Here is a 27608-nt window from a genome sequence, read left to right as displayed (position 1 = left end):
AAACGTGCCCTGCGCCAATAAGGTAAACACATTGACACATTCAACCTATTGGACTCCTTACAATCCGGTTTCAGAAAGGGCTGTAGCACTAAAACGGCCATGCTCAGTAAAATTGATGACATCCATCACTCCCTCGACAAGGGCGAGTCAGTCCCTTCTCATTCTCCTTGATCTCTCTTCTGCTTTCGATAATATTAACCACTCTACTTGCTTAACACTCTTAAAGATCGTTTTGGCCACAACGGTTCAGTTCTCAAATGGTTCTCCTCCTTTTTCCAACACAGAACCCAGTAAATTAAAATTCACGGCTGCCTTTCTAAACCTTTGCCAGTCTTGCTGGTTGTTCCCCAGGGTTCTATTCTCTTGCCCTATCTTTTCAACCTCTTTGTTGAACCCCTCACCCTTATTCCCGCTCTGACGTGCTACACCTCAATGACGCCTTGACTAAGGTTCAATCCTGGTTCCACTACAACCACCTCAAACTTAACCCAAAAAAACCTGAAATCATTCTTTTCTCCCTTAAAAACAGCTCGCTCCTCATCCAATCATGGATCTCGGACCTTACTGCTCTCAACTGCTCTCTCATCATCTACAATTTTATTAAGTCCCTCAGAATGAACATTACCAGAACCTTTCTCTTATCTCCCACATAAAATATTCAGCCAAAAGCGCTCTCTTTACTCTCCATCACCTCAAGAAATTAAAACCCTTCATTCCTGCTAATGATTTTCAATCTGTTGTCCAATCACTGGTCCTGTCAAAAATTTACTATGGTAACGTCATTCTCTCTGGAACACCTAAAGTCCATCAAATCTGTTCTTAACCTCGCTGCTTGGCTCATTACCGACCTCAAACAGTTCGATCACATCTCCCCTTCCCTTAAAGCACTCAATTGGCTTCCCATTGAAGGCAGATCATCCTACAAGACCGCCTGCATTACACACAAATCCCTGCATCAATACTCCCCGCTTTACCTCGCAGATAAACTCCATAAAGCGGAGAAAACTCTTGTTCTGGTCCCTCCTCTGCGAAACAAGAAATCCACCCAATCACGCTCCTTTTCCAGAAATGCGGCTACCATCTGGAATGCACTCCCTAAAGAACTTCGTTACAACCCCTCCTACTTCAGCTTAAAAAAAGACCTCAAACTTCACCTTCTCGACAAATTCTGGGGTCCTTAACCCCTTCTCAGGGCTCTCATCCCAACCCAGATTCCTACTGTTTAGGGTTCCCCCTTCTGTTCTTCCGACTCACTTTATACCCCCCCCGTTTCACTTCTTCCTTTTCTTCTTCCTCTCTTCCATTAATCTCTCTCATAGGCTCAGCCGGACATACTTCGTATTTCCTCCCCCCTCCCCCACAGCCTCACACCATTCCCACATCCTACCCCCCTCTTCTCCACCCCCCTTTCTTTTCCACGCTAACCTCTCTTCTCTTGACTTGCTGTTGCCTATGGCAAATTGTGTAATTAGACAGTGCAAAATTGAGCTGTTATCTACTGTTTTAATTGGTTTTGAATGCTACTTCATTGTATTTTGCTATATTGTAAGTCCTACTCATTAAACCCATGTAAAGATCTCTGATACCCTTGGGTACAGTAAGCGCTATATAAAACCTTTTAAGGAAATAAATAAAAGGAAAGACCATTTAAAAACAATACAAATAAATAAAAAAGTAAAGAAAAGATTTTAAATGAAAGATAGTTTTTAGAAACATCCAAATTTACAAACTTGGGTAAAGGAAAGGGGTAGTGAAGATTTTTTGTGTTCAGGTGTGGGCGAGTTTTCGGGACGATGAGTTTTTTTAGCGTTCAGGGATGGGTGGGGTTTCAGGGTATTGAGGGTTTTTTAGGGATCACATATGATCGGAGTTTAGGGGTGGTGGAGGGCTTTTAGGGTTCAGGGATGGGTGGCATGTAGGGTAAGATGTTAAAGTTTTTAGACTAATCTGATGGGTAGAGTTTAGCGCTGGTGCGTATTTTGAAGGTTCAGTTATGGGTAGAGTTTTGGGACAGTGATGGTTTTTAGTGTTTAGAAATGGGTGGGGTGGGGTTTGAAGTGTTCAGGTGTATGGAGAGTTTATATGTAGAAATGGTTTTTCAGGTTCTGGGATGGTGTCGTTTAGGGGTTTTAGGCTCATAAATGGGTGCTTTTCAGGGGTGGTGAGTTTTTTTTAGGGTTCTGGGATGAGGGGAGTTTAGGGTGGTGTGATATTTTAAGGGATATGGGATGGAAGGCATAAAAAGGGGCTTTTAGGGTCAAGGAATGGGTAGAGTTTAGTACTGTTAGCTTAAAAGATGGGTAGAGTTTAGGAGTAGAAAGGGCATTAAGTGTTCAGAGTTGGGCGGAGTTTAGGGGTCATGTATGGGTGGAGTTTAGGGTTGGTGAAGTGTTTTTAGGCTTATGGGATGGATGTGGGTGGAGTTTAGCATTAGAAAGAGCTTTAGGATTAAGGAACAAGTGGAGTTTATTGTCAGGGATGGGTGTTTTTTTGTATGGGGAGGCATTTTTGGGGAGCAGTGATGGATGATGTTTGAAGCTGGTGAAAGTTCAGTGAATTAAAAGCATCCAAAGTAATTGTTTGACAAAGCAAAACATATAAATCAAAAGTAATGTCCTCTGACCTTAAGGATTGAAATAATTTATTTTCATCTTAAAAAACAAGTTTGCAGAATCTAAATAAAAAAAAGTAATTCTATTAATTGTTTTTTATGAAATGGTAAACTCCACTCATACTACAAATTTCCATTAAATAGTTTAGACGAAAGGGTTTCTCAGTAGTGGTATTCCATTAAATGGTTTTTCTATGAAATCACAAACAACCCGTAGGGCAGGAGGCTGGCAGATGCCAGAGCAGAAGATGGCACACACAAATACAAAAGTGCACCAATACAATACACTCCTTTATAATTAGTATTTTCAATATTTTTTTAATGAATAGTAAGCATACAATGCATTGATGAGGTTAAACAAGCACCTTGGTATTCGTTATTAAAACTTTTGACCATTTGTGTAAACGTTTTCTCCATAGAGAAATTATAGTCAAAGAAACTACCAAAATTTTTCACATCTGGTGCCATCAAATCGGATTGTCCATGGGCTCAAGCCTAAGAAAGAAATAAAGAGGCTCAAAATCTTTAGCCATTTCCGCAATTTACTCCTCCTCATCCAGCAAGCAGCCGTGGCCACTGCAGGTAAGAGCGGTGGGGCGGGCTGGAGTTTCGAGAGATAACCACAGGGGAAAATTAAAGGATTAATTAATTTTCCCTCGTAGTTGTCTCTCGAAATCACCCCCCCCAGCCCCAGCCTGCCCCACCGCTCTTTCCTGCAGCGGCCGCGGCTGTCAGCAAGGTATGCTATGTGCCGGAAACAGTGATGATCTTGGGTGAGACCATCACCTCAGCTCTCCAGCTGAACCACCTATTGGGTGTCACTGTCCACAGCAGGAAATGCACTGTTCGTCCAACCAGCTTAGAAAGCGGGAAGTGATATACATTAAGGAGCTGTGAGGACAGTGATGAGTCCCGGTGCATCTTACAACTGAGGGGTCTAGGCTGAGAATAAGAGTCCTTATTTATCCTACTTGGGTCAACCCACTAGGAAGATCATCATTGTGCCTTAAAGCCCAAATCCTATACCTGACCTCTCCTGGAGGACTGTATATTCAACCACATTGAAGGCAGCTGATAAATCCAATGAAATTAGGACTGCTGGACAGTTTCAGAGCCAAAATGTGGATTAATTGCTATCCAAAGGAGTATTTCTACAGTCATGTCTGCCTCACTGCTTCTGTAATTTCGGCCACAATAGATAAGCACGAGTTAGACCTAGACTTAGCTGCGTGATATGATGACAGGGTAGGTGTGCGACCACAAGATGCTTTATGGTGGCATTTATTCAGTCCTGGCGTGACTGATTTACAAATTTCCACAGAACATGGGCTACCTGATGCAAGTTTTTAAAAGATTTGTGCCGGTCGAGAGCCAATAGATGAGTCATATTGACCTTGCTTAACCTGGTCGCTGCGGGTGTCGGCCAACGGCCGTCACGAGCACTACCTCGGTAGTGCTGCGCACGTCCGTTGGCCGACGCGGCCCGCCCGTTTATTAGAACATTCCACACTGGTGCGGAATGTTCAAAGCAGTTAAGGCGTTAAATAACCATGCTTCAATTTTATGTGTCTGGCTGGAAAGTCCTCGCTGCATCCTAATTTCTGGTGATGGATGAAACTTGCATAGGTCAAGATCAAAACATCCCAGCCTAGGATTCTTTAATATTAAGATTTTGATCTTATTAAGAAAGAATTCACTCATGACCTCTGCGAGTTCTTCAGAGGTGCTCAGCTTTGCCTATTTCTGAACATGCCACCTTGATGTTAATCTCTGCATGAATAATCATCCCTGAAAAGTGTGATTCATTTCCTTTCGAACTCAACCTGTAGGGTTTCAGCTAATCCTTGCTGCAAGCTACTTTATGTGGGTGTCACAACTCTTTGCATCCTCTTTCCAGCTGTCTGCAGCTCCTTCTAAGGCTTTTACTAGAAGACCATTTTAGGCTTTTTTTTTACTCCGGTCGCTAAGGTTTGCACTCATCATCAAGAGGCCAAGGCAATTTAACATGGATTCCAATCATTGATAAAAAGGACTCTAAATTTTCTGCTATTGACACATACGTGTCCCTCAAAACTCCGTTTTAGTCCATTGTTTATGGAAGCTCCCTCCCTCTGCCTTTGCTTGTTTCCTTACTAGCTTAGATTCTCTTGCCCTGCTATTGTCTAGAGAGATTCTCTAATGTAAAATTTAAAATCACATGGTCTGACCAAGTTAGACAGACCATCTCTGCATCAAAGGAAGACACAAATGAGTCACTACTAAATCAAATTGCTCTCAATTATTGTGAATGGAGCCTTGGGTGTGCTGGGCATACTAACTAGCTTAGCACTGATATGGATGGTTGAGTGGGGGGTTGTGAAGAGTTTTCCCCAGATATCAAACTTGCCCTAATGCTACAACTTTAGTTACAAGGTAGTATAGATTCATCAAATAACCAAAAAGCCACCCGCAAAGACCTCGGATGGAGCAGGTGATTTAAAAATCATATCTATTACTAGTGAAGTAGAGGTGCTTACGCACACTTAACTGTAATGCGTTGAAGACTGGACAACACCCCCACTAGCATCTTTAATGCTTTTAGGTCCCTGGGGTAATCAGATGCAATCTACTGCACCACTTAACTACTCTTTTCTTCACTGTGATTACAGTGGGCTGGCACAAGTTGGTGTAGCAGGCCTAATTGGGTCTCATTAAACCACATCTCGCTTGCGAGAAGATGGCGCAAAGCATGCTCTGTCAGTAGGTTAATGATCTCGGACGCCTCACTAATTGCTGGCCTTGCATTAATTAACCTGCCACTTAAGGTGCTTCAACGAGCAGTCAATTGGTGCAAAACACTGCACAAAGGCTTCTGTTTAGGAAAGAATGGATTTTGCTGGATTGTTATTCCAGATTTTTTATTCTGTTCTCTTCTATGAAATATTGGACCTGTACTTTATTTCAAATGCCTGGGTAAGCTATGTTATTTCTTTTTATTTTTTGTTTATTAAGATTCTTAAATTTGTATCCAAAAGTTTGCAGCAATGATTGACATAGTTTCCCTAATCAATATAAATACTTAGGTTCTCATTTATGAAAAGTGTCGTATCGCTGGACAAAAATGGTGATGCAACACTTTTCAGTACGCCCCCCTTGAGACCCCATAGATGCGACGTATTTAAACTACAGCACACCACGTCACAAGGATTGAACAGATACGTCAGGTAACCTGACATATCTGTTGGCGCAGTAATGACACTTTGAGGAAGTGTATCACAAAGCAGACACAACTCCAGCAATGTATCTTTACACATGGACGTGCCCCATGTAAAAGGGCCGGCATCACTGCTGTGCAGCACACAACTTTTAATATTTATAAAAAATCCAATTCAATGGTAAAGTTAGATTTTTGATAAATATTTATGAATGGCAGCTTTCAGAAAGTAACTTATTCCCTGCCTAAAACTAGTGAAGGCTAATTTTCATTAGCCTGCCAGCAGCTACCCCTGCCATGTGCTTGTCCTTAATGAGATGTAAAAACTGCTCCCAGAGCAGAGACAATGGCTTGGGCCTGGTGACAGGATGGGCTGGGGTGAGGTATGTGATCCCTGTTAGAACAGGAAGAGCAGCTGTGAGAGTTGAGCCCAGGAATATTTCCTCATTGGTTAGGGAGTGTATAGGTGTCACCGCCAACCACTGGCTTCAAAGTTGGCACCTCACACACAGTACGTCAGAACACATCCAGACCTGAGAAAGATCAAACGAGGACTGGACCTGTTATTTGAGACCTATGTGAAGACCTGAAGGGCTGGACCTACTCCCACCTAAGTAGTGGACTCCAAGGGTCAGTTGGCTGACTCCTGTGGGAATACAGGGACACACAAAGCAGCAGGAGGCCAATTTCCTGCAGCGCCAGCTGCCAAGTGGAAATGAGAGCAGGACTGGACCCTGCTGGTAGCTAGCGCAGCCCTAAGGGCTGTCCCGGATGTCCTGGGCACCAGGGCCGGACTGGCATTTGTGGGCACCGGGCATTTCCCCGGTGGGCTGGAGGGGTGGGGGCCGGTTTTGTGGCCGCAGGGGGACGCTTTTCTTACAGAGTGCCGGTTTTGTAAAATCGGCCCTCTGTAAGAAAAGCGGTAGCAGTGCTTTGCGGTTAAAAACCCTCTCCCCTCCCGTTACCAGGGCCGGTGGAGAAGCAACCTGCCAGGGCTGGTTCCTGGTCTCAGTCCGGCCCTGCTGGGCACCTTAAAAGTGACCAAGAGGAGCTACTCAAGAAACTCTGAAAAGTTGGGATGCAGAGATTTTGGGAATTTCCAAGACCTCCAGAGCGTAAGCAATTCCTTGCAGCAAAAGTGTCTGACTTCAATGCAATTTTATTGGATACAGCTTCAGGTTTGCATTGTTGGAGGACTTTGAACTCCATAAAAGACTAAGTTTGATGGTAAATCTTTACAGTCAAAGAAGTGAAAAATATCTGCTCAATGTGCTGGCTTCTGCAGCTGCTAAATTTTTATTCCTTCCGTTCTGAGCTTGTTCTTTCAAAACCAGCGACTTCAGCAGGACAACTAGTGGCTATCCTGCTTCGAGAGGGCTTTGGTAGATACAGCCTGGCAGTGCTTAATTTGTGCCAGTGGTTTACGGTGCTTAGCACCTGCCCTTATTTAATAGGGCTTGGGCTATTTAATTTTTCTCACCAGTGTGATAGGCCCAGTAATTAATAAAAATAATTGTACCTGCATGTCCTGTGTCCACCTGCTTCTGTTCAGATGCAGGTCTGCCTGGTATGTCTTCAGAGGATGGCCCACCCAGGTTCAGGCATGATGACTGCATCACGTTAGTGATGTCAGTAGTGCACACCGGTCTTTCAAGGGGCAAGACATTTTTACTGGTTAATACCATTGAGCCAGGCAGGCTGATGAGTGAGCAAGGGATGCAGCATACTGGGTCCTGGAAAGATCAGGTATCGACAACAAACAATGCAATGTCCTCAGAGTAATTAACCCCTTCTATGCTCATGACAGAGCCGCTCTGTCATGAGCCTCGGTTGAGCTGTGCTCATGATGGAGCGGTTCCGTCATGGCCCGCTCGGCGCACCTGCGCGGCGCGAATTCCGCACCTGCGCTGGACGTTCCATTGAGCGGGGGGGGGGGCCATGACGGAACCGCTCCGTCATGAGCACAGCTCACCCGCGGCTCGTGACGGAGTCGCATGCGAGCGCTGCTCGGCCCCCCGCCCCCTTAGCGCTGCGGCGGAATTCCCGCCACAGCGAAGGGGTTAAAAAGAAAAGTGGGTAGCTACTTATTGTTAACAGCTTGCAGCCCCACACCCACTGAGCTGAATATCCAGCTGAAGCAGAAGCAGTCCATAAATGATTCATTTTGACTTGGGGCCCACCAAACCACAGTGCAGTCCATGTCAGACCTCGCCTCGGTCATGGTGTGCACAGCCAACTGTCTGGCATGCACCCATCGCACCGGCACCAGAAACTGCAGCCCAGTTAACTTGTTTCGTCCCGACAAGGGACTTCCTCAGGTTTTGAGATATTTTCGTGTTTCCTTGTGGAAAGTGTGAGCCACACAGAAGAAGAGGGGGCTGGATTGTCGTATCACCCAAGGTTAATTAAAAATTCCTTACTGATTCTTCCTGGATAAGTGAAAACCAGAAAAGGGAGAAGGCTGAATATCTGTATCCCCAGTGGGCACTGCCAGGTTAAGGAGAAAGATGCAGCATTCCATCCATGCGAAAGGATGGCGTGGCTGCAGTCTGATGTGAAGAATAAAGAAAATCTATTTTGGAATATCATATCATATTATGGCTCCTGCGTTATATTGGATCTATGAGAAGAATTCATATGTCTGAATAATCTGGATTAATATGTGATTTAGTGAACTTTCAGTAAAAACACTGGACTTTCCGAGCACTCCCTTTTGTATATTGTTTTTCTTCTTAATCATGTATTGTTCTGATGTTTGAAAAAGGTATCAATGGTTATCCTAAGCGTTACTACTACATTTCTTTGTTAGACTCTGTTTTGAAGGATTCTTCCAAAAATGACTCAACCCTAGAGACAAAATAGAGCAATCTTGGCAGGGATTCGCTATGGTTTTAGACCTGGTTTGGGAGCAATTCAACAATACCTCGATCTGCTTTTATTGTTGAACAAGTAAGTGTCCTTGGGGGGAGTCTGCCCTTAGCCTTTTTGGACCGGAGCTCTGCATTCAACCCTGTTACTCATTATAAACGTTGGTCCATTTTGGATAAGATGGGTGTATAAAAAGCCATTGTTGATTCTTTAAATCGTTAACATTTCTTGTAAGTGGTCAAACTAACTAAAGGTCAGGAGACTATGGGCCTCATTTATGAGAAATGACGCATCGCTACGTGAAAGCAGCGATGCGTCACATCTCAGTGCACACTCCTTGGGACATTCCTGATGCATCATATTTAATGTATTACGCATTAAGTCGCAAGGAGTTAAAGATACGTCAGTATTTCTGACGTATCTGAAAGCGCAAAAGTGATGCATTGCTGGAGTGTGTCACAAAAGTGACGCAACTCCAGCAATGCGTCCTTTCACATGGGCCAAGCCCCATGTGAAAGGGCCTGCGTCAGTCTTACGCCTGCTATGAGGCAGTGGCAAGATTTTGATGCAACGGCGTCCTAAAAGTGACGCAGTGAAATCTCATAGATTTCACTGCATCACTTCTACGACCCTTTCTTGCGTCAATATGCCCCCTTGCATACATTATACCTGGCGCAGGTATAATGTGGCACAGGGGTTTACAAAGTGACGCATCTACCTAGATGCGTCACTTTGTAAATATGGCGCAACAAGGCCATTTTTTACGCCACTGGTGCGTCACAAAAAGTTATGCACCGACGGCGTAAAAGTGACGCATAGCCTCATAAATGAGACCCCATGATTTTATTCAGACCTTGGGGTCAGTTTTTAATTTTGCTGTCTCTCTAGGGAATACACATTTGAAGGACATGTTGGAAATATTCTAACATTAAGTGTGAACCTGTGTTGGAAATGACCCTTTCTGCAGGGGTATCCCCAAACTTTTTGCTTCTTCTTCCCTTGTTTTTCTGGACCTGTGGTTGTTGGCAATAGGACACTGGGCACTTAACCACTGCTGATCAGTGCTAAAGGGCATATGCTCTCTGTATAAATTGCTATTGTGATTGGTTATCCATTATTGGCACATTTGTTTTACCAATAAGTCCCTAGTAAAGTGCACTGAGTGTGCCGGGCCGGTGACTCAAATGCTTCTAGTGGGCCTGCAGCACTGATTGTGCAACCCACATGAGTAGCCCTAAAATGGTGTCTCTGGCCTGGCACCGCAGTGCCTGTGTGCAGTTGCTCACTGCCATGCTGACCTGACCAGTGTCCCCTCTGGCCAGGCCTAACCCTTCCCTTTCTGTGCACAGTAGACACCCCAATGGAAGGCCCAAGGTACCCACCTGGGCAGGGTGCAGTGTATATGAAAGGTAGAGCATGTACTAATGTAGGTGACATGCTCTGATAGTGAAATACTGGCAATTTCGTTTTTCACTACTGAAAGGCTATCTCGCCCATAGGCTATAATGGGGAATGCTATATATAATGTTTACCTGCATATCTTACCATAGGAGCAAGATAGAAAATTTAAGTGTGGTATCCCTGAACTCGGAATTTAATAACCTATCTTTTAGGAAGGATGTTTTTTAAATCCTGTGTTTGAAAACAGCACTTTTAGAAAGTGGCTGTTTTCTTGTCTTGACCTTTCTGTGTGCCTTGGCCTGTTTGTGAATTGACTGTCTGGTTTGTGAGTGACAGAGGCTGGGGTGGCTCCCAGAGGCTGAGTGAGTCAGCCCTAGGCTGAATAGCTTCATCTGCATCCTGAGTGGTGGGAAGGGATAGCACCTGGGCCTGAATAGGGCTGTGCTTGCCTTCCACAATGCTGGCTTTACCTCCTGCTGGCAGCTGACGACCCTGCCCCTGTCTCTCAAAGGAAAGAAGGAGTTAGGTAAACAAAGTGCTCCAGGACAGACCAGAACTCGTTTGGAATAGGCCAAGGCCTCTCTGCTCGCAGAGAACAAAGAGAATATTGGTATAAAAAGGGATACCCAGACCTCAGAAAATTAGATCATCCTGGAATCAAGAAGGAACCTCTGCCAAGGAGAAAGCTGGAAGACTGAAGAAGAATGACTGACCTGCTGTAAGGCTGACCTGCAGTTGCTTTGCTGCCAAGGAAAGGGGAAAGACTTTGCTGTTGCTGTGTCCCCTTGCTTGAAGAGATCTCCAAGGGCCTGAGGAGAGCTGGCCTCAGCCGCGTAGCTAGGGGGGGGCGGGGGGGGCGGTCCGCCCCAGGCGGCACTGTTTTGGGGGTGGCACTGGTGGCCCGTTGCGGCCGCGGCCGCATTTATAATTTATTTGCGCGCGCGGCCCAGTTATGTACAGTGCAGGCCTCTTTGCATATTCTTCCGACACTGTAACTCGCGGCGGGCGGGGCCTGCCCTCAGCAGTGGTCGCCTACTGGTGCCGCCGGGGAGGGGGAGGGATGTGACCTCACATCCTGGATGTAGGAAGTGAGGTTGGGATTGGTAGGAACTTAAGCGGGAACACGACCGGAGATGGATTGCTGCGCGCCGGGGGCAGACCGAGTAACTGTCCTTTACTCGTCCCGGCGCATGAACTCACTCAGTGTGTGTGGACTGTGCTGGGCACATTTACTGGTGTCGTGTTGGACGCGGGCAGCATCACTCATCAGCATGACGCCTGAGTTGCCTCGCTCGGCCGCTGTGGAGTCACCGTCACCCCGGAATGCAAATGCCAGGGTAGGAGCCGAGGGGCCCGGTCGGCATACGCTGGCTACAAACATGGCATCATGATATAATTATTGGTCCGCCGGCCCAGCAAGACATATGCCCAACTAGTGCATGTGTCTGATTGTCAATTTCCTGCCTCAGCGTCTGGTGTAGTGTGCACCTGCATGCATGATGCCTAAGACGAAAGCAGTCCAGTGTAATGAATGCCAGAACACGCTGCAGTACTGAGCCCCACTAAGGATAACCACTGCTTCAGCCTGTCTACTATCATGCCAGCACCAACAACATTCAGCTAAATTATCAGAGAAAACTGCATTAGAAAACCGACACCAGTACAGTAAGCGTTTTAATATCTTGACAAATGCAAAAGGTATTTTACCCATATTTGTACATACTTTAAACCGTGCATATGATATAAAAACATTATTGTGTTCCCAAGCTGCCCTAAGAACACCTGACTGATAATTTAAACAAAGACAGAAAGTGTATTTCAAAAATGAATACGGACAATTTCATATAAAGTTCCCTTAAAAATTAAGTCAAGGCCTAAGCAAACTGTTAAAGGAATGGTGGCTTGTATTTTTTCTGCAAAAAGTGGCAATCCTAAGTGAGTACCTATTGAGGCCGCATTTAGAGGCCACACTCTCTCTGCAGCACCGAACCCCTGACAGATGACAGTACGATCATCTTAGAAAGGGGCAGTAGGTGAGTGAACTTCCTTTTCAGGTATTTTATAGTCGTTTCGTCTTTTTGAAACTTCTCATTACTTGAAAGTGTGTAATTTCGGATCTCTATTTTAATGCACTTCATTGCTTGATTTGACTTGTGGAAGTGTCACTGTATGTGTTACACAAGTTGTGTTATGTTGCCATTGAATGTCACTCATATGTACAATGAAATCATGAAAATGTGACACATAAGAAGTCAGAAAACCTGCCAGTTTACGTGTTTGAGACTGAGAGACAGTATAATCGCTTAGCTGCACTTGCTATGCTATAAAATGTGCTTTTTCGGATACTGTGTGGTCATAGGATACTGTGTGGTCATGAATGATCAGATTAATAATATCTTCTGAGCAGCTGCAGTTTATGCCCTCTGTTACTGAGAACTGCAGTCACCCTTTCATTTCTGGTGCTTTGCAGCAGTTTTCAGATCTTCTCAGTTTCTTGTTGCTCAAATGGGTGTAATTTCTGATATTTAAATGTTTACCTCGTCTTCTTTCCGTGATTTTGCTCTTGAGAAAGTGTCACTCATAATCGTTGAAATGTCACTCACAATTACACAGGAAGTATGAAAATGTCACACATAGCAATCTGAAACCTTGGCAGCTATGCAGTAAGTGGCTGGGTGATTAGTGGCTGGACGATTTGTTGGCTCTGGAGTTTGGCTGCTGCAGTCAGAGAGCAGCAGAACTTGAAGTGACTAGGTGAATGAAGTTCGAACTTAAAGTTCGAACCAACCACCCCTGCCTGCCATAAAGTAGAGACCCTGGAGCGAGTGAGGTAAGAGGTGAGCAACAGTAGCTCAGCTACCTAAGCGTTTTCAGAGGGGTGGGCGGCTGAGTGGCTCATCATGCATAACTGCCAAGGTTTCAGATTCTAATGAATGACATTTTAATAATTTTTTTCAGTGTAATTATGAGTGACATTTCTATGGCAATGAGTGACACTTTCTGGCGAGCAAAATCAATGAACGAAGCTGAGGGAAACTTATAAATATCAGACATTGCACGTTTTATTATACATACATATATTTATCAATATTAACAGACTGCAACAGATGCAGACTACTATAAAAAGAACACCCCCCACTCAAATGTACAAATTTATCGACATCACAAGCATGATGAACTGGGCGGCCCCCCCAGGATTCAAACCAGTGGCCTGCTGGTGGAACAGATTTTGAAGGCACGCGTAGTGAACTCCTTGGCTGCTTCTGTGTCAACATGTATATTTTATTTATTTCACTGATTGAGTGGCAATATATTTGCAAATATGCTTTTTGCATCTTAATTAAACACTGTTTAGCAGTTAGTATCTGGTGGCAGAGGGAGTGTGAGAGAAAACTGTGCTTCCCTATTAAGACCTGACCCTATTATGTAACTGACTGACTGATCTTTGGCAGCTACCTTATGGGATAAGCTGGTTGGGTGAAGAAACACTGTGAGGGGGAGGGGTAAGTAACCAGTAGTGCTGTTAGGTGAAGCAATACAGGGGGAAGAAGAAGCAAGGATCAGGGGGCAACACCGAGAGGAGGAAGTAATGGGATGAGTGGGTACGGAAAAAAGGAGGCCAACCGGAGAGAGAAAATAACGATGGGAGAAGAAACCAACAAAAGAGGGCACAACTTGGGGGTGGGGGAGAAGATCTAAGGCAAAAAAAGAACACGGGATAAGCACACAGACAGTAGGCATCTTGGCGCTGAATATCAGATGTTTATTGTTACCCAACTCAATGGTACTCATTTTATCGACCTCAGATGGATGAAAGGTTTAGTGGACCTGCTGGGATTTGAACCTGTGACCATGAGGTCGAACACAGGCCCCAGCAGTGGGTGCATTAGTCCACTGAGCCACATGACCACTCACGGTCGCTTGCTTCTTACTCTATGGCTTTTCTTCTTCTTCTTGTGTTTGGCCCTCCCAGGGGGCATATGTCTTTATCATCATTTTGATTGGCTCACTCTTATCCTTCCAATGTTCCCATTCAGGGAATTTTTACACTTTTCCTTTCAGGACTCCATTAGAATGCACATTTTTTAGCTCACTCCCATGTATGCTGCTTCCCTCCTAAACACTGCTTCATTCACACTAACTCCTTGTTGCTCCATCCCATCACCCCCTCCCCAAACTTGTCCAATGCTTTCTGCACTCCTTCTGGCGAGCAAAATCAAGGAACGAAGCTGAGGGAAACATATAAATATCAGACATTGCACCCATTTGTGCAACAAGACTGTCTGAATCATACTGTGTATGCTACCCAATACTGTTCATTAAAGGGCCATCTAGTGAATGAAGTCACAATAGGTATCAATATCCAAGCAGACGTCGCAGTCATCAAATAAACAGCATTCTGGAATGCTTACTGGTGGTGCCCTTTAGTGGTGCAGGAGAGGCCTGTTGCTTTTTCTTCAGATGATGCCCCTTTAAGAGAGAGGCAGCAGCTCGAAGAAGGCGATTTATGATATGATAAAATTATTAAAAGATAATTTCACTGTGGGGGGGAAGGCGGTTCCATCCTCAGCTCATTTATCACTGGTAGTTGGGACAGAGCTGGCATCATAGGTTGAAAACTTGAATGAAACACTGGTTTTCATCAAGCCTCTCCATTCTCTCTCTCTCTCTCTCATCTTTTTCGTCCTCTTCCCCTCTTGTCCCTAATAATTTTTACATCTGGTCTTTTTAGGGGCACACATCCTCTTTCTCTCTACTTTCTTTTTCTTGCCTCAGTCTGTTTCCTTTCACCACTTACGTCTCTTTCCTTTCTCCCTCTTCTATTCCCCCTCCTTCCTCTTGCCTTTCTCTCCTCTTTCCAAACCTTTATTTCTGCCCACTCTTTACTATGCCAGTGTCTCCCTTCCTCCATCTCTCTGCAACTTATATAGCAGAATTATAAATTCAGCTGACACAATTCTTTAATGTGCCCGTGAAAAAAAAATGCTTTTAATTTTCAGAATGCTCATCAGCAGGCACATTCCAAACCACTTGCCAGGCAGCTGACTCTATTCTAGTGGTTTTAAGGAGCAGGAGACCGAACAGTTACCTGGGGGCCTTAATGGTGATCAATCAGGTCATGATATTGCAGAGTAGCCCGCTACTCTTCGAAAACGAAGTCCTGAGTTTCCCAGCCAGCTGCCAGTTCCTCTCAGCAATTAATTGTTCACGCAGCTCTCTGATGGATGTCACATGCGGTTTTTCTGAGTCGCCAGATAGATCATGCAGTCTGTGTGTTCTCTTTTGTACTGCCTGTCACCGGTGTATTCAACTGTGAAGCCTTGGACCGTGTCATGTATGTGCATTTAACTTGCATGATCGAGGTAACTATTAGCGGCGATACTACATGTCTCTCGGACCGCTTTCAAGTGCTCGTCGGTTTTCTTCCCAAGTACCCCCCCCCCCCCTTCCAGGGGCGGCATTCTGAGGGATAGCCCCGGGCGCCACAAGCTCTAGCTACGCCCCTGGCTGGCCTCCTGTTAAGAAGTCTCAGGAACAAAAGGACTTGACCTACAGCTTTCCCCCTGAACTCTACTGTGTGAGTTCTGACCTGCCTAAAGGGCTTTATCCATTTGTGGGGTCTCTGAAGGTTCTTTCCTCCTGTTTGGGGAGCTGGACAAGAATAAAAGAAGATCTAAAACTGCATGCATCGCTCGCTTGCGGAGCGCATCGCCGACAGTGCGTGAGAATTCCCGTCGCCGCGAAGATCGTCGCAGTGCCTGTTGCTGCTGCAAGAACCGACGCATCGTTTGCTTGCGCAGCACATCGCCCCGGTGCGGGAAGATTCCTGTCGCTGCGAGTATCGTCGCAGAGCCTGTCGTTGCTGTGAGAAATCGTCGCACAGCTTACTTGTGGATCGCATCAAGTCGCTGCGAACATCGTTGCAGAGGCCAGCGCAAGCCCATCGAGGGGCCGCGACAGAAGAAGATCAACACTGCGCTGCTCATCGCCGCTGCACCGAAGATCGTCGCATCGTGCCTGTGCTAGACGCATCCTTCCGGAGAAGCTGCGCACTGGAAACCACACAAGGTATCGCATCGCTCTCCCCATACAGACCGGATTTGTCGCAACACGCCCGCTGCGTGCAGCGGGGTTGTCGCACCGCCTCCCCAGGGTCTCAGGAGTGACGCATCACTTGTTTTTCGACGCTTCAGGTGCCGCTTGGAACTTTTTTCGCATCTACAGGTACTTTGGGCTAAAAGTGACGCAAGTGTGGTTGATTTTGACGCAATGTGGATTATTTTGATGCAAACCCTAGAACTCTTTTTAAATCATATTCTTGAACTGTGTATGTTGGATTTTTGTCATTTTAGTCTTGTGTAGTTTAGAAAAAGATACTTTATTTTTATAAACTGGTGTGGAGTCCATTTGTGGTGTTTTCACAGTGTTAATGTGAGTGTTGGTACAATACTTTACACATTGCCTTTGATAAGCCTGTCTGCTCGTGCCAAGCTACCAAAGGGATGAGCAGGGGTTATCTAAAGAGTGTATCCCCCTTACCCTGACTAGAAGCAAGGGTCCCTATTTGGACATTGGTACCAACCTCTGCCAACTAGAGACCCCCAGATCTAACAACCTGCAATCACCATTAGAACAGGAGTTTGTGGATATGCCTTTATCATGTCCTTTCATGTTAAGGAAAATATGTTATCTAGGCATTTGTTAGGCTTACCACAAAGCAGTGCCCAGTTATGCCACAAATAACCTGTACTAGACTGTATGGATAATGATGTTAGGTTGGCCCCTCCCTTGATCTGGTTATCAGTTTCGGGTTAATCCCCCAGCACGTCTACATCTACAATAATTCTTGATTTTATAGATTTGGATGTATTCTATGAATTAATTTTGCTGAAATATATCGAAGATCTATATCATGGGCTGTTCGACCATAGTTGAATAAGATCCAATGGAAGATTGAGAGCTCGGAGAAGTTCAGGGTCAAGGATACTTTTAAAATAAAGGTATTCACAACGGGAGACTACTCAAATTGCTAAATCTTTGGTGAGGTCGTTAATGATTATTAAAATGAACTTAGTCATAGAACCCTTTTTAGATTTGGTTCACAATGTTTGCAATTGTTATCTATTGACAAGATTCAGAGGATTTTGTTTAGTTTAGTTTTATTATTATGCGTGATTAATTAAAACCATTGCATAAAGTACTTTTAGCAATAAAATAAAATCACATTGCAAGATTTGGAGGAGGTATTCCACATCACTGGCTGTCTTTCCCAAAGGTGTTTATAAACTTGAAATCTCCCCTACCCTACCTCAGTGCATATACCCCCGCCCCCTGTTCTTTAGATACCAATACCAACATTTATTTTGTGAAAAATTTGACAGATGGAACTCTTTCTGCCACGCAAACTTTATTCTGTTGGAGAATGGAAGAGCCAAACCCGATCAGAGCAGCTGCAGCTGTACAGAGATGAGAATGGGAGGTGCATAAACTTATTCTGCAAAATACACTGCTACAAACCAAGTTCCCAGACTGCAACTGAGATTAAGTGAACCTGTAAAGCGTGGCTACCAGCAGGTGGCAGAAAAGGTGTCTTCTCCCTAGGCTCTCTGATAGGCTGAGCTATGTCTACAGATAAAATCCTGCTCCAAAGTCCTCTATACATTGAGTTGCCTGAGATTGATGTAAAAGGCATATTTACAAGGGAAGTGGTGGAGTGAGGCATTAGCCTTCCTGGCTTAAAGCCTCACTCCGCCACTTCAGAAGTGCAGGGATGCCCCATATTTACAATAACATGGTGCAGTTCTGCGTTTCTACCTGCGATGGCGCTACTCGTAGCAGCCTAGCGCCAACACAGGCACCCTTCCACCATAGTGCAAAAGTGTCTGTGTGCAGGGGAAGTTTGTTTATGTGTGGAAAGGTCCCCTTCCTGCACATAAACAATATTTAAATGCCATTTTGTAACTTCTATGTGTGCTGCTTTATTCATCACACATAGAAGCTGCAAAACAGCATTTTTTTTAAATGATTGTTTATGTGCAGGAAGGGGAACCTTCCTGCACATAAACAATCATTGGCCTTTTGCTGTTTTCATGTGTGCTGCTCAACGTAGCACGCATGAAAACAGAAAAAACTAGGAGAAATTAAGAATTTCTCCTCGTTGTGCCAGGGTGAGACCAGGTTTTCCCTGGTCTTAATTCAGGCGCTGCCTCCTATTTATTCCTCCGTTGTAGATGTGGGCAGTGTCAGAATCAAAGGGTGTTGCAGTGGGACGCCCACAGCAACACCCACTGCCCTCCCCTTTCACACTAAGCATAGTGTGAAATGGGACCTTATTTACCACGCAGCGTTAAGCTAAGTTAAGTGGCATAACGCTGCCTTGTAAATAAGGCGAAGCCCCTATCGCCACAAGATTGACACAAAAAGTAATGTTTCAGTGGTGGTAGGGGCTTGTAAATATGCCCCACAGAGTTCTATTTAGGAATCCCCCTCTGCCCAGGTGATGTTGGTGTTCTGGACAAATCTGCCAATGGTTCAGGTCTCATGCCCTTTTTCATAGTCCTTTCCTTTGAAGCCTACAGATCATGGCTACTCTCAGGCCAGAACCCCACATAGTTGTTAATCTCAGACTGGGACAGTTTACAGGGTTCCATCCCCTGAGGACGCTGACCAGAGCTGGAACCGTACACATGCCTTCCTTCTTTGGATACTCAAACTAGCACCTATTCCCTTCTCAAAATTGCCATTTTTGAGAAAGAATAGATAACTAGGGTCCATCATTCTGTGGTCCCCATCTTCCCAGAAAACAAGCTGGACTGTGCTTCCTGGGCGTCTGCCAGACCTGCCAGTTCTATATGGGCACCACTAGAGCTTTACATGGTATTTTACCATGTGTTCTTAGGTATGATGTGTAATGGTATGTGCACTATTATTGGTGCACATATTGTATTCCATACATACTCTAAGGTGCGTTAGTTCAGTATCTCAGCATCCTCAGTCACCGAGTTCAGAAATTGTCTATAACAACTTGGATCAGACTGCAGGAGTATTTTTGTCTCACATAATTTCTATTGGCTGTTTGTGTGTATCCTTCCACCTCCATTTGGAATGGATGTGGACCTATTTAAATTGGAAAGGACACAGTCTTCGCACATTGAAATCTATACTTTGACTATCGGTTCTTCAAACGAAGCAACCCTTTTCTAAATTGTTTTGCGCTGTAGCAAGTCAATGCTCGAATGTAGTTAAATTCTAACAGCTATACCAATGTTTGTTTCTAACAAGGTATTTTTGAATGCAATGCAGCGAACCAGCTACATTTTGCGGTTGTATGTTTTATTTGCGCAGAGCTGGCTTTAAAAGACTGATATCCCTATAAATGTAATTCCTGTCGTCGTGATTTTACAAATGTTGGTCTACGTTTTGACACAAATATGGATTTGTCAGTGGTGTGGTATGAATAGGGATGCCCTCCACAGCCAAATGAAGCCAAGCAAGCTTTTAACTTACCAGTGAGCATGCAGACTTAGTAGGTGAGGGGTCACAGGAGAGAGGGTAGAGTATGTGGGTTTCTGATGTGTCTTGCCCTTTTTACTGCAATTCCAGGCACAACTGTTGTTCCTGCCCGCTTTTGAGTGCAGTTATTAGACTCATATCAAGATTCATAGAGCTTATTTATGGGCCCTTGCAACACTTTTATGCTGCCGGTGGGACACGTTTTGTGACACATCGGCGGCGTAAAAAATGAGCCCCATTGCTCCCTATTTACAAAGTGATTCATATTCCTAGATGCATCACTTTGTAAACCCCTGCGCCACATCATACCTGCGCCAGGGATAATGTATGCAGGGTGGGCATTCCCCCACATAAAAGCCTCGTAGAAGTGGCACATTGAAATCTATAAGATTTCAGTGCGCCACTTCTAGGAGGCCATTGTGTCAAAACCCTACGCCTGCTTCATGGCAGGTGTAAGGGTGACAGTGCATTAAGGACAGGCCTTGCTTGAGTTGCGTCATGCTAGCGACACAACTCCGGAAATGCATGACTTTTGCGCCTACATATACGTCAGGGTTCCTGACGTATCTGTCTTTCCTTGTGACATGGAGTGCGGTTCATTAAATACGGCACATCAATCATGTCGCAAGGAGGGCACAGTGAAAACTGTTGCATCGCTGTTTTGTCCCAGATATACAACAGTTTTCATAAATGAGGCCCATAGTTTCCCCCCAGGATTTTTCCTTACCTTCAGATTGTACAATGTGGACACTTGCAACTGCTTGTTGCTTATCTTACAATGTTTTAATTTCGCCACACAGCGCTTATATCAGCACTTAAACTTCACCCACTCGCTAGCACAACTGTTGACCTTTACCAGCCAAGAGTTGAAGCGCCAAGGCCAAAAAGGTTCGTCTTTCCTTTGGGCTTTCAAAAGCACAACATTAGGGAAGCAAACTAGTGTAGTAGGGACGTGGCCCTTACCTTTCTGCTAAATGACCATAGCTGTAGTGCATCCAACTCTATCACGTCTTTCAGTAACAGACAATGCCATGCCCTCCATGCAGGATGGACATCACCCCTGCTCCTGAGCTGTGAAGTCTTCGCACGCAGCTCATGTCTGACAGCTTTGGACAAATTTGGGGAAACAGCAATAACAATGCAGATTTTACCACGCAATACCATTACATTGCATGTGTTACAACGCATGCGATGTAACAACGCGTAGCCATTACTAGGCATACCATTACATCGCATGGTCTTTTACAACGCATGTGATGTAATGGCTATCCACGTCGCTGTGAGGAAACTGAGGCTGTTTCCTCACAACGACGTGCACTGCCCCTCAGACGATGCTGGAAGCAGGAGAGAGGAACCACAAGGCGAGTGAGGTAAGGGGGATTGAGCTTGGGGTGGGGGTTACTTTTGTTGTAGTGTTGTAATGTGTGTGTAGTGTTGCGTAGTGTAGTGTTTTAGGGTTTAGGGTAGTGTTGGGGGGGTCGCGCAGGGTCCGGACTGGGGGTAGGGACAGGGTCATGCTGGGGGTAGTGTTTTAGGGTAGTATTGTAGTGTAGTGTTTTAGGGTTTAGGGTAGTGTTGTAGTGTTTGTGTAGTGTAGTGTTTTAGGGTAGTGTCGGGGGGTTGTGCAGGGTAGTGTAGTGTTATTGTAGCGGGAGAGGATTGGGGGTCGGGGGAGGGTTGTGCAGGGGTACTATATTAGTGTCTAGTGTAGGGTAGGGTAGAGTCACTTACCTTGCAAACTTTTACCACGAGTAAAGCTTTACCACACACGCCTTTGCGTTGTAATGGCATGCATGGTAAAAGCAAAGTCATGGTAAAATTTTGCGATGTAATGGCATGTCGTTGTCATTGACATTGCGTTGTAATACCCGCGTTGTAATGGCACGCGTGGTATTGGTATGCGAAGTAATGACATACATCCCAAATTTGAGGAGATCCTGTCTGATGAAAAACTTTCTTATGTTAGTTACTAATATTTCATCCCTTGAGGGACAATAGCCACAGTTAGATACAAATGTTCTCTTTGATGATCACTAAGATCACATTTTGTGTGCATGCAAACTGGCCTCAGGTGAAGTTGGATAAAGGGAAACTCAGATGGTGGCTGACATGTATAGTTGAGGCGTTGCAGTACCCCACTCACTACTGTTGCAGGTTGCTGACAAAGATTTATCTAAACCTCAGTTGTGGACGGTGCAGGTAAGTGCAGGGGCGGGGCGCAGGGTTTGTCGACAGATGACGGTTTTATATATTTATTTATTTTATTTTCCCTATTCCGTCGTCTGTCGACTCCCCATCCCCCTTCCCACCACCACCCCGCCTCACCGGGCTTACCTGCACCGGCCGCGACTGCTCAACATGCCTGCTGAAGTATTCGGCAACTTCTACCAGATGCTTTAAATATACAAGTATATATCAGTTCTTTAGATGGTTTTACCTTGATGATGCTCTGTAATACTGGTAAGGATTCAGTGCTATGTGATGATGCATAGGTGGCCGGGGCATCAAAGCCCCGGTCCACCTGCATTTCTTTCCTAGTTAATTAAGTGATGCCCAAAGCCCTGCTGATAAACACAGGCTGCCTCATCACATATTCAGTGATTAGCACTGGTATGAATCTGAAGATGCCAGAGACCTCTTCAAGATACCCTTGATTAGCTATTCATCATTTTCATTTGCACTGAAGCATCTCAAGGATGCTATAGGTGTCTGCATGAGAAATATTTTCGATAAACAGTGTTATGTGATGGATTGAGTATCTCTTTATTTGATTCTGAGGAAATCATTGAGAATCAGACCTCAACTTAGACGTCCGTGGAGGAAGGTAGTAACCTCTCTCCATCGATGTACCGCCACCTACCCACCAATTCATAAGACATGAGATAGGTGTAAATTTTACCCATCAGAGAGTAGTCCCCATCTCCTCCAACAGTCTGCTAAAAACCTGCCAAGTAAGAATTAGGTGCCAATATTCACCACCAACCTACATTGCCTGGTAAGGCCAGGGTATGGTGGAGGAGGCATGGGGACCCTCCAATCCACAGCTGGCACTATACCTCCCTCCCTTTGTCTCAGGGAACTCACAAGGAGCCCCCCCCCATCTGTGATGCATGCAGGGGAGGCCAGAGTAATCACTGGAGATACCCTAAGGCAGGGAGAAAGAAACAGCTCCCATCACCTGCACAAATGGAGGCACCTTGGTAATTCCAACATGGCCACCATGGAGTGTTTTTTTGCACAAAGAGATTCTGATGTCTGCCATTCATCCGCCTTTATAATCAAGGGTTTTAGCCACTGGCTGCTGTGGGGAAGGGAATAACAGGTTGGTGGTGGGGCTTTGTCTAGGTTGGATGAACTTCCTTGACTTAGGTCTAAGTGAACACCTCAGACACTAGGGGCCTCATTATAGCTTGGAAGGCCCCATCCATCAAATGATGAGTATGTCACCTGTGTGGTGGGACTTCCCCCACAGTCTCCTGCCTCCTTTCGCCCCTCCCCAAACAATCCTTCCTGCAACTCTGCCCCTTGCAACTCTCCTTTTTTGCAGACCTTCAGATTCTGCCTCCTTTCTGCTGCTATCACCTGATGTGGGTAATGTAAATGAACCCTCAAAGTGAGGCATCCTTTTCAAGGAGCCATATTCCAAATGTACTTAGTGCGGCAGGAGTTTCCTTCCCACACCAGTGAAGTTTGTGTTTTACGCAGGAGGGAAGCCTGCAGCAGTGTCATCTAAAGGATTTTGGGGGTCCTTGTTTGAAACATCTTTAAATTTTACTACCTTGTGCCAATTTTTTTTGAATTATACATTAAAAGTTAAAATACAAAAATACACATAAGTGAGCTAGAGAGAGAGTTCACTTTACCAGGGGGCATCTTTGAAGGCGGGGCACTGGGCAATAGCCCCTTCTGCCCATGGTCTGGCCTATAGAAATGGCTATTTCAACTTTGCCGCCAGCATAGGATTTCTAATGGCAGAGCTGAATGTGGCTCCCCCATCCAGAATGCCAGTAGACACACCACCGTCCACCGCCGTTAAATTGAGTGGGAATATCCAGAAAAAGGTGGATGGAATATCTACTTTGGGCAGAAATTATCTTGCTACGTCCTTTTAAATCAAGTCTTAACAGTATAAAGGACAGTTTTCCAGCAGGTACACCCATCCTGAACACACCCATGTTGATATAGCTGGAATACTTTTGCCAGCAAGAGCAGTACATTGAGGATCAAAGAGCAGCTTAACCTCATGCCGGATATGGCAACGTTTCTAATTTACAGTGAATAGAGGGGCCATCTATGCTTGGTCAGAAACAAAGAATTGCTTACCCGGTAGTCGCTGGAAGTGACGTAGAAGATTGGTAGAAATGCAAGCCAGATTATGCATGTGGTATACATGGTGAAGCCAATAAATTTAGCCTCATTGAAGTTTTCTGGGCACTTTCTTGTCTTGAAGGCATAGACCGTGCATAGCACGATCAGCAGCACATTGTATGTGAGGGAAACCAGCATGCTGGAGTCTTTGTTATTGCACTTGAGCGTCACCACGTAGCGCTTGTCGGGCACCGTCTCCTTCCTTGTTCCAGGGGTCTCCACGAGCAGCCAGATGATGACAATTACCAGCTGGCAGGAGATGAGGGCCATGCAGATGACCACTTGTGAGGCCGGGCTGATGAACCGTGGTCGTTGCACCCCATCTTTCACCCCGCTAAAGATACGAGCGATCCGGTTGGTTTTGGTGAGCAGAGCAGAGTAGCAGACGGCAAATGAGGTGCCCATCCCAAGGCGGCGCAGGGTACAAACTTCAGTAGAGGGCTTGGCGATGAAGATAAAGGTCATACTGTAGCACATCAGAACCCCCGTGAGGAGGGTGTAAGTGAGCTCGCGTCCAGACGCCTTCACGATGGGAGTGTCGTTATTCTGGATGAAGACACCAAAGGCAAACAGGGTGGAGATGAAGCCAAGGCAGGAGATAGCGACTGGCCCAATGGCCCAGGCGTCTTTCCAGCGGATGTACTCTTGCGGAAGCTCATAGCATCCGTTGAGTGTCTCGTTGGGCCAGTAGCCCAGGTCGCAGTCCTTGCAGGTGTACTCATCCAGGAGATACTGGAAAGGCTGGCAGGGGATGCAGATCCAGCAGCACATGTCCCCGGGTTGGGTGCTCTTCATCTCGTTCTTCTTGCAGGGGTCACTGCACTGTGAGACGGGCACTGAGCTCTTGGCCCAGGGGATGAGACTCGTGTTCAGGGTCAGCTCCTCGGCCCAGTAGCCCACCTTCTCATACTTGTACCGACCGTCCGTCTTTTGATAGTTGAAGATGTTGTAACGCCCAATGCCATCTCCATAGCGATCAAAGCGAACCATGTTTTTGGTGTCCGCCGGCCTGAAGGGAGCTGGGGAGGAAGCAGAAGAAAGTCAATGTTTTTTTAAAACAAATTGAGATTTGTTAAGTTGTATGCCTAATACAATTGGTAAGTAAAGTTGGTTAAAATAAATACACATGGTCAATTGTCAAGAACCAAGTATAGAAGCGAAATAAATACTGTCTCCTCCATAGTGGTCTTAATGCTGCTCTATTTTAGAGTCTCTGTACTGAGTCACATTGTATGCTGTAATCCTGCTTAACCCATTTAAATTAAGTTCATCAATGTGCCTTGAAGAGAAAATATACACTTTAGAATTCACAAAACCAAACTGAGTATCTCCTATTTTCCCTTTTGATTGTTTTATGGTTGAAAGCAGTTCTGGCACAGCATCAACAGCTGTGAACGGCCTTCCACAATGCCACCTCTTCCATCTTCCTACTTAGATTCTTTACTCCAACACTAGCCGCAAGGAGAAAGGCCACCATATGCTAACTGAGAAAAATATGTTTCTTTGCAAATCGTTTATCGATAGGATTCTCCCTTTCTTCTTCCCATTTACTTTTTCTTTTAATAACTTTGCCTATTGTACTTATAAAAAAGACCCCCGGCCCTCCCTTTCTGTGTTTTTCTAGTTTTGTAAATGGGTGACTGGTGTCAGTTTTTGCAGTGGCATCAGGATTTGGGCTGTTATTGTGAGCTGGGGCAGCATGACTGGGGTCTCTTTTTGTGGCCATGAACTGGGAGAGGCCAGGTTCCCCTCTAGGAGGTTGCAGGCCATGAGATGACTTGCTTGCACAGGTATCCGCTATGCACCTGGCAGGGCTAAAAAGTTCAGAAAACTGACTTTGAGTGGGCCCATGTGGTGAGTAGGGCTAAACCCACTATTGTCCATAGGTAACATGGTGGGCTCCAGCATGAGGATTTACCATGCAATGAGTAGTTCAGGGAAATGCTAACATTAGCAGCATTTTCAATTTGTCGCTGTTCTCTAACTATTGAGATGTATACAAAGAGACTAGAGGTCGTAAAGCAACATGGCTAGAAGTTATTTGGTAAGCATATTATTTGCACTTCAGGAAGGAATTACAGATTTATGATTTTCAACTAATTTATGAAGTAGTTCAGGCAAAGGAGACTGGAAGAGATTTGAACACCATAGAGTTGTTTAGCAAGATACAGCGTTTGATATATTCTGGCCTGTGACCATGGAATCTGCTTCAACAATAAAACCCTGATGAGCCCATGGCAGCTGGAGGCATCACCAAAGGTTCGGAGCATACCCATTCCATTTGTAGGACCCAGGCTGGTTGGTTCCCAGCTGAAGGACCTAATGAAGTAAAGTGCAGATAAAATGTTATGCTAAAGTCGTTCACCCCTTCTCCCCCTGAAGCCAGATACAGCGAATTCCTGTGTGAAAACAAGTTGGTAGCTAGACCCTTTTCCAGAGTCCCTTATTGCTGAAAAGCCAGATTTCAGGAGGAATCACCAGCATTGAAGAATCCTTACCGCAACGCGCAAATCCTAGCATTCGCCAACGAAATTACACTGCAAAAAAGTTTGGACGCACTGCATTTGAATTCCAACAGCACCTGGGAAGTGGATCCATTTGTCTTTTCAGCCAAAGATGGGAAAACAGCATCTATGACATGTGGGCTCAACAGGTTTTAGAAGTAACCAGGGCCTCGATTTGTTTCCATCCCATGGCCACATTGTCTAGTAAGACTTTGGGCTCTTCAGAGGGCATTCAATCTCCTCATCAGGCAAATGCTGTCATTCCAGTGCATGGAGCACAGCAGGGGAAGGAAGCTTACTTGCTGTTGGGGACCTCAGGCCCACACTGGAATTGAAAGCTATAAACCGATTTTTCCAATATGTACCCATCAGGTCAGTGACATTTCAGTGGATTGTGACATAGGTACCGCAAAGATACTTTCATGTAAAAATGCATTTGCTGGACACTTACATCCAACTCCTGACACATCTGGAATGCAAGACGTTCATATACCTTGTGGTCAAAAAAGGTCATTTTTAGTACATGTTTCTCTGTCAGTCTATCTTCCTTACCATAAGTATTAATCAAGGAGCTGGTGATAATTCTAGTGGAAAGGGGGTACAGGTGATACCATACTTAGATTGTTGGGTGATTAAGGAAGACTAAGATGTGTACTAGAATGACTTTTTCCTACTCTAAAACAACTGACTCCTGCTCTGAAAAGAGTGTCTATGGGACTTTTATAATATAAGCAGCATAATAGTGTAATTGTGAGTAAAGGGTTTGAACCGCCCCCACCGTGCTGAGCCCACCCTGCACCTTTGCCATCATCAAAACAATACCTGAAAGTAAACCCAATTATTGAACTCTAAGCAGCATGTACCATTGGGCAGTTCACAAACAGTGTCCACAAATTGCACACCAACTTTTTTGTTACCTGCCCATCATTTTGCAATGCAACTTACTGATGTGTATATTATTCAGTCACATCACAAAATGCATATTTGTAAGAGGTTACAAAATCTTCCTGCTAATATTAATATATCGATATATGCGATCCCCTATGAAAGGCTGTGAATGTAATGGGGGAGGGGGGGTGTCTGTGGGGTAGAATTGCCTTACATCCTTGCTAATACATGCCCTAGACGAGGGCATTGTTATTTTTATTTT

At 45.1% G+C, this 27608-nt stretch overlaps 1 protein-coding gene across 1 annotated transcript in view; it reads right to left on the bottom strand.

Moving 5' to 3' along the window:
* GRM2 (glutamate metabotropic receptor 2) overlaps positions 1-27608 on the bottom strand; it is a 489558-nt gene that overhangs the window by 67523 nt on the left and 394427 nt on the right. The window contains exon 4 of the mRNA XM_086938723.1: positions 23910-24973. Coding sequence (XP_086794849.1) covers positions 23910-24973 — 1064 coding nt within the window. The remainder of the gene's footprint in view (positions 1-23909; positions 24974-27608) is intronic.

Source organism: Lissotriton vulgaris, chromosome 9 (genome assembly GCF_964263255.1).
Source record: "Lissotriton vulgaris chromosome 9, aLisVul1.2, whole genome shotgun sequence".
In the NCBI taxonomy this organism is placed as follows: domain Eukaryota; kingdom Metazoa; phylum Chordata; class Amphibia; order Caudata; family Salamandridae; genus Lissotriton; species Lissotriton vulgaris.
The sequence above is the reverse complement of the archived record's forward strand: the minus strand, read 5'-3'. Positions and strand labels throughout refer to the sequence as shown.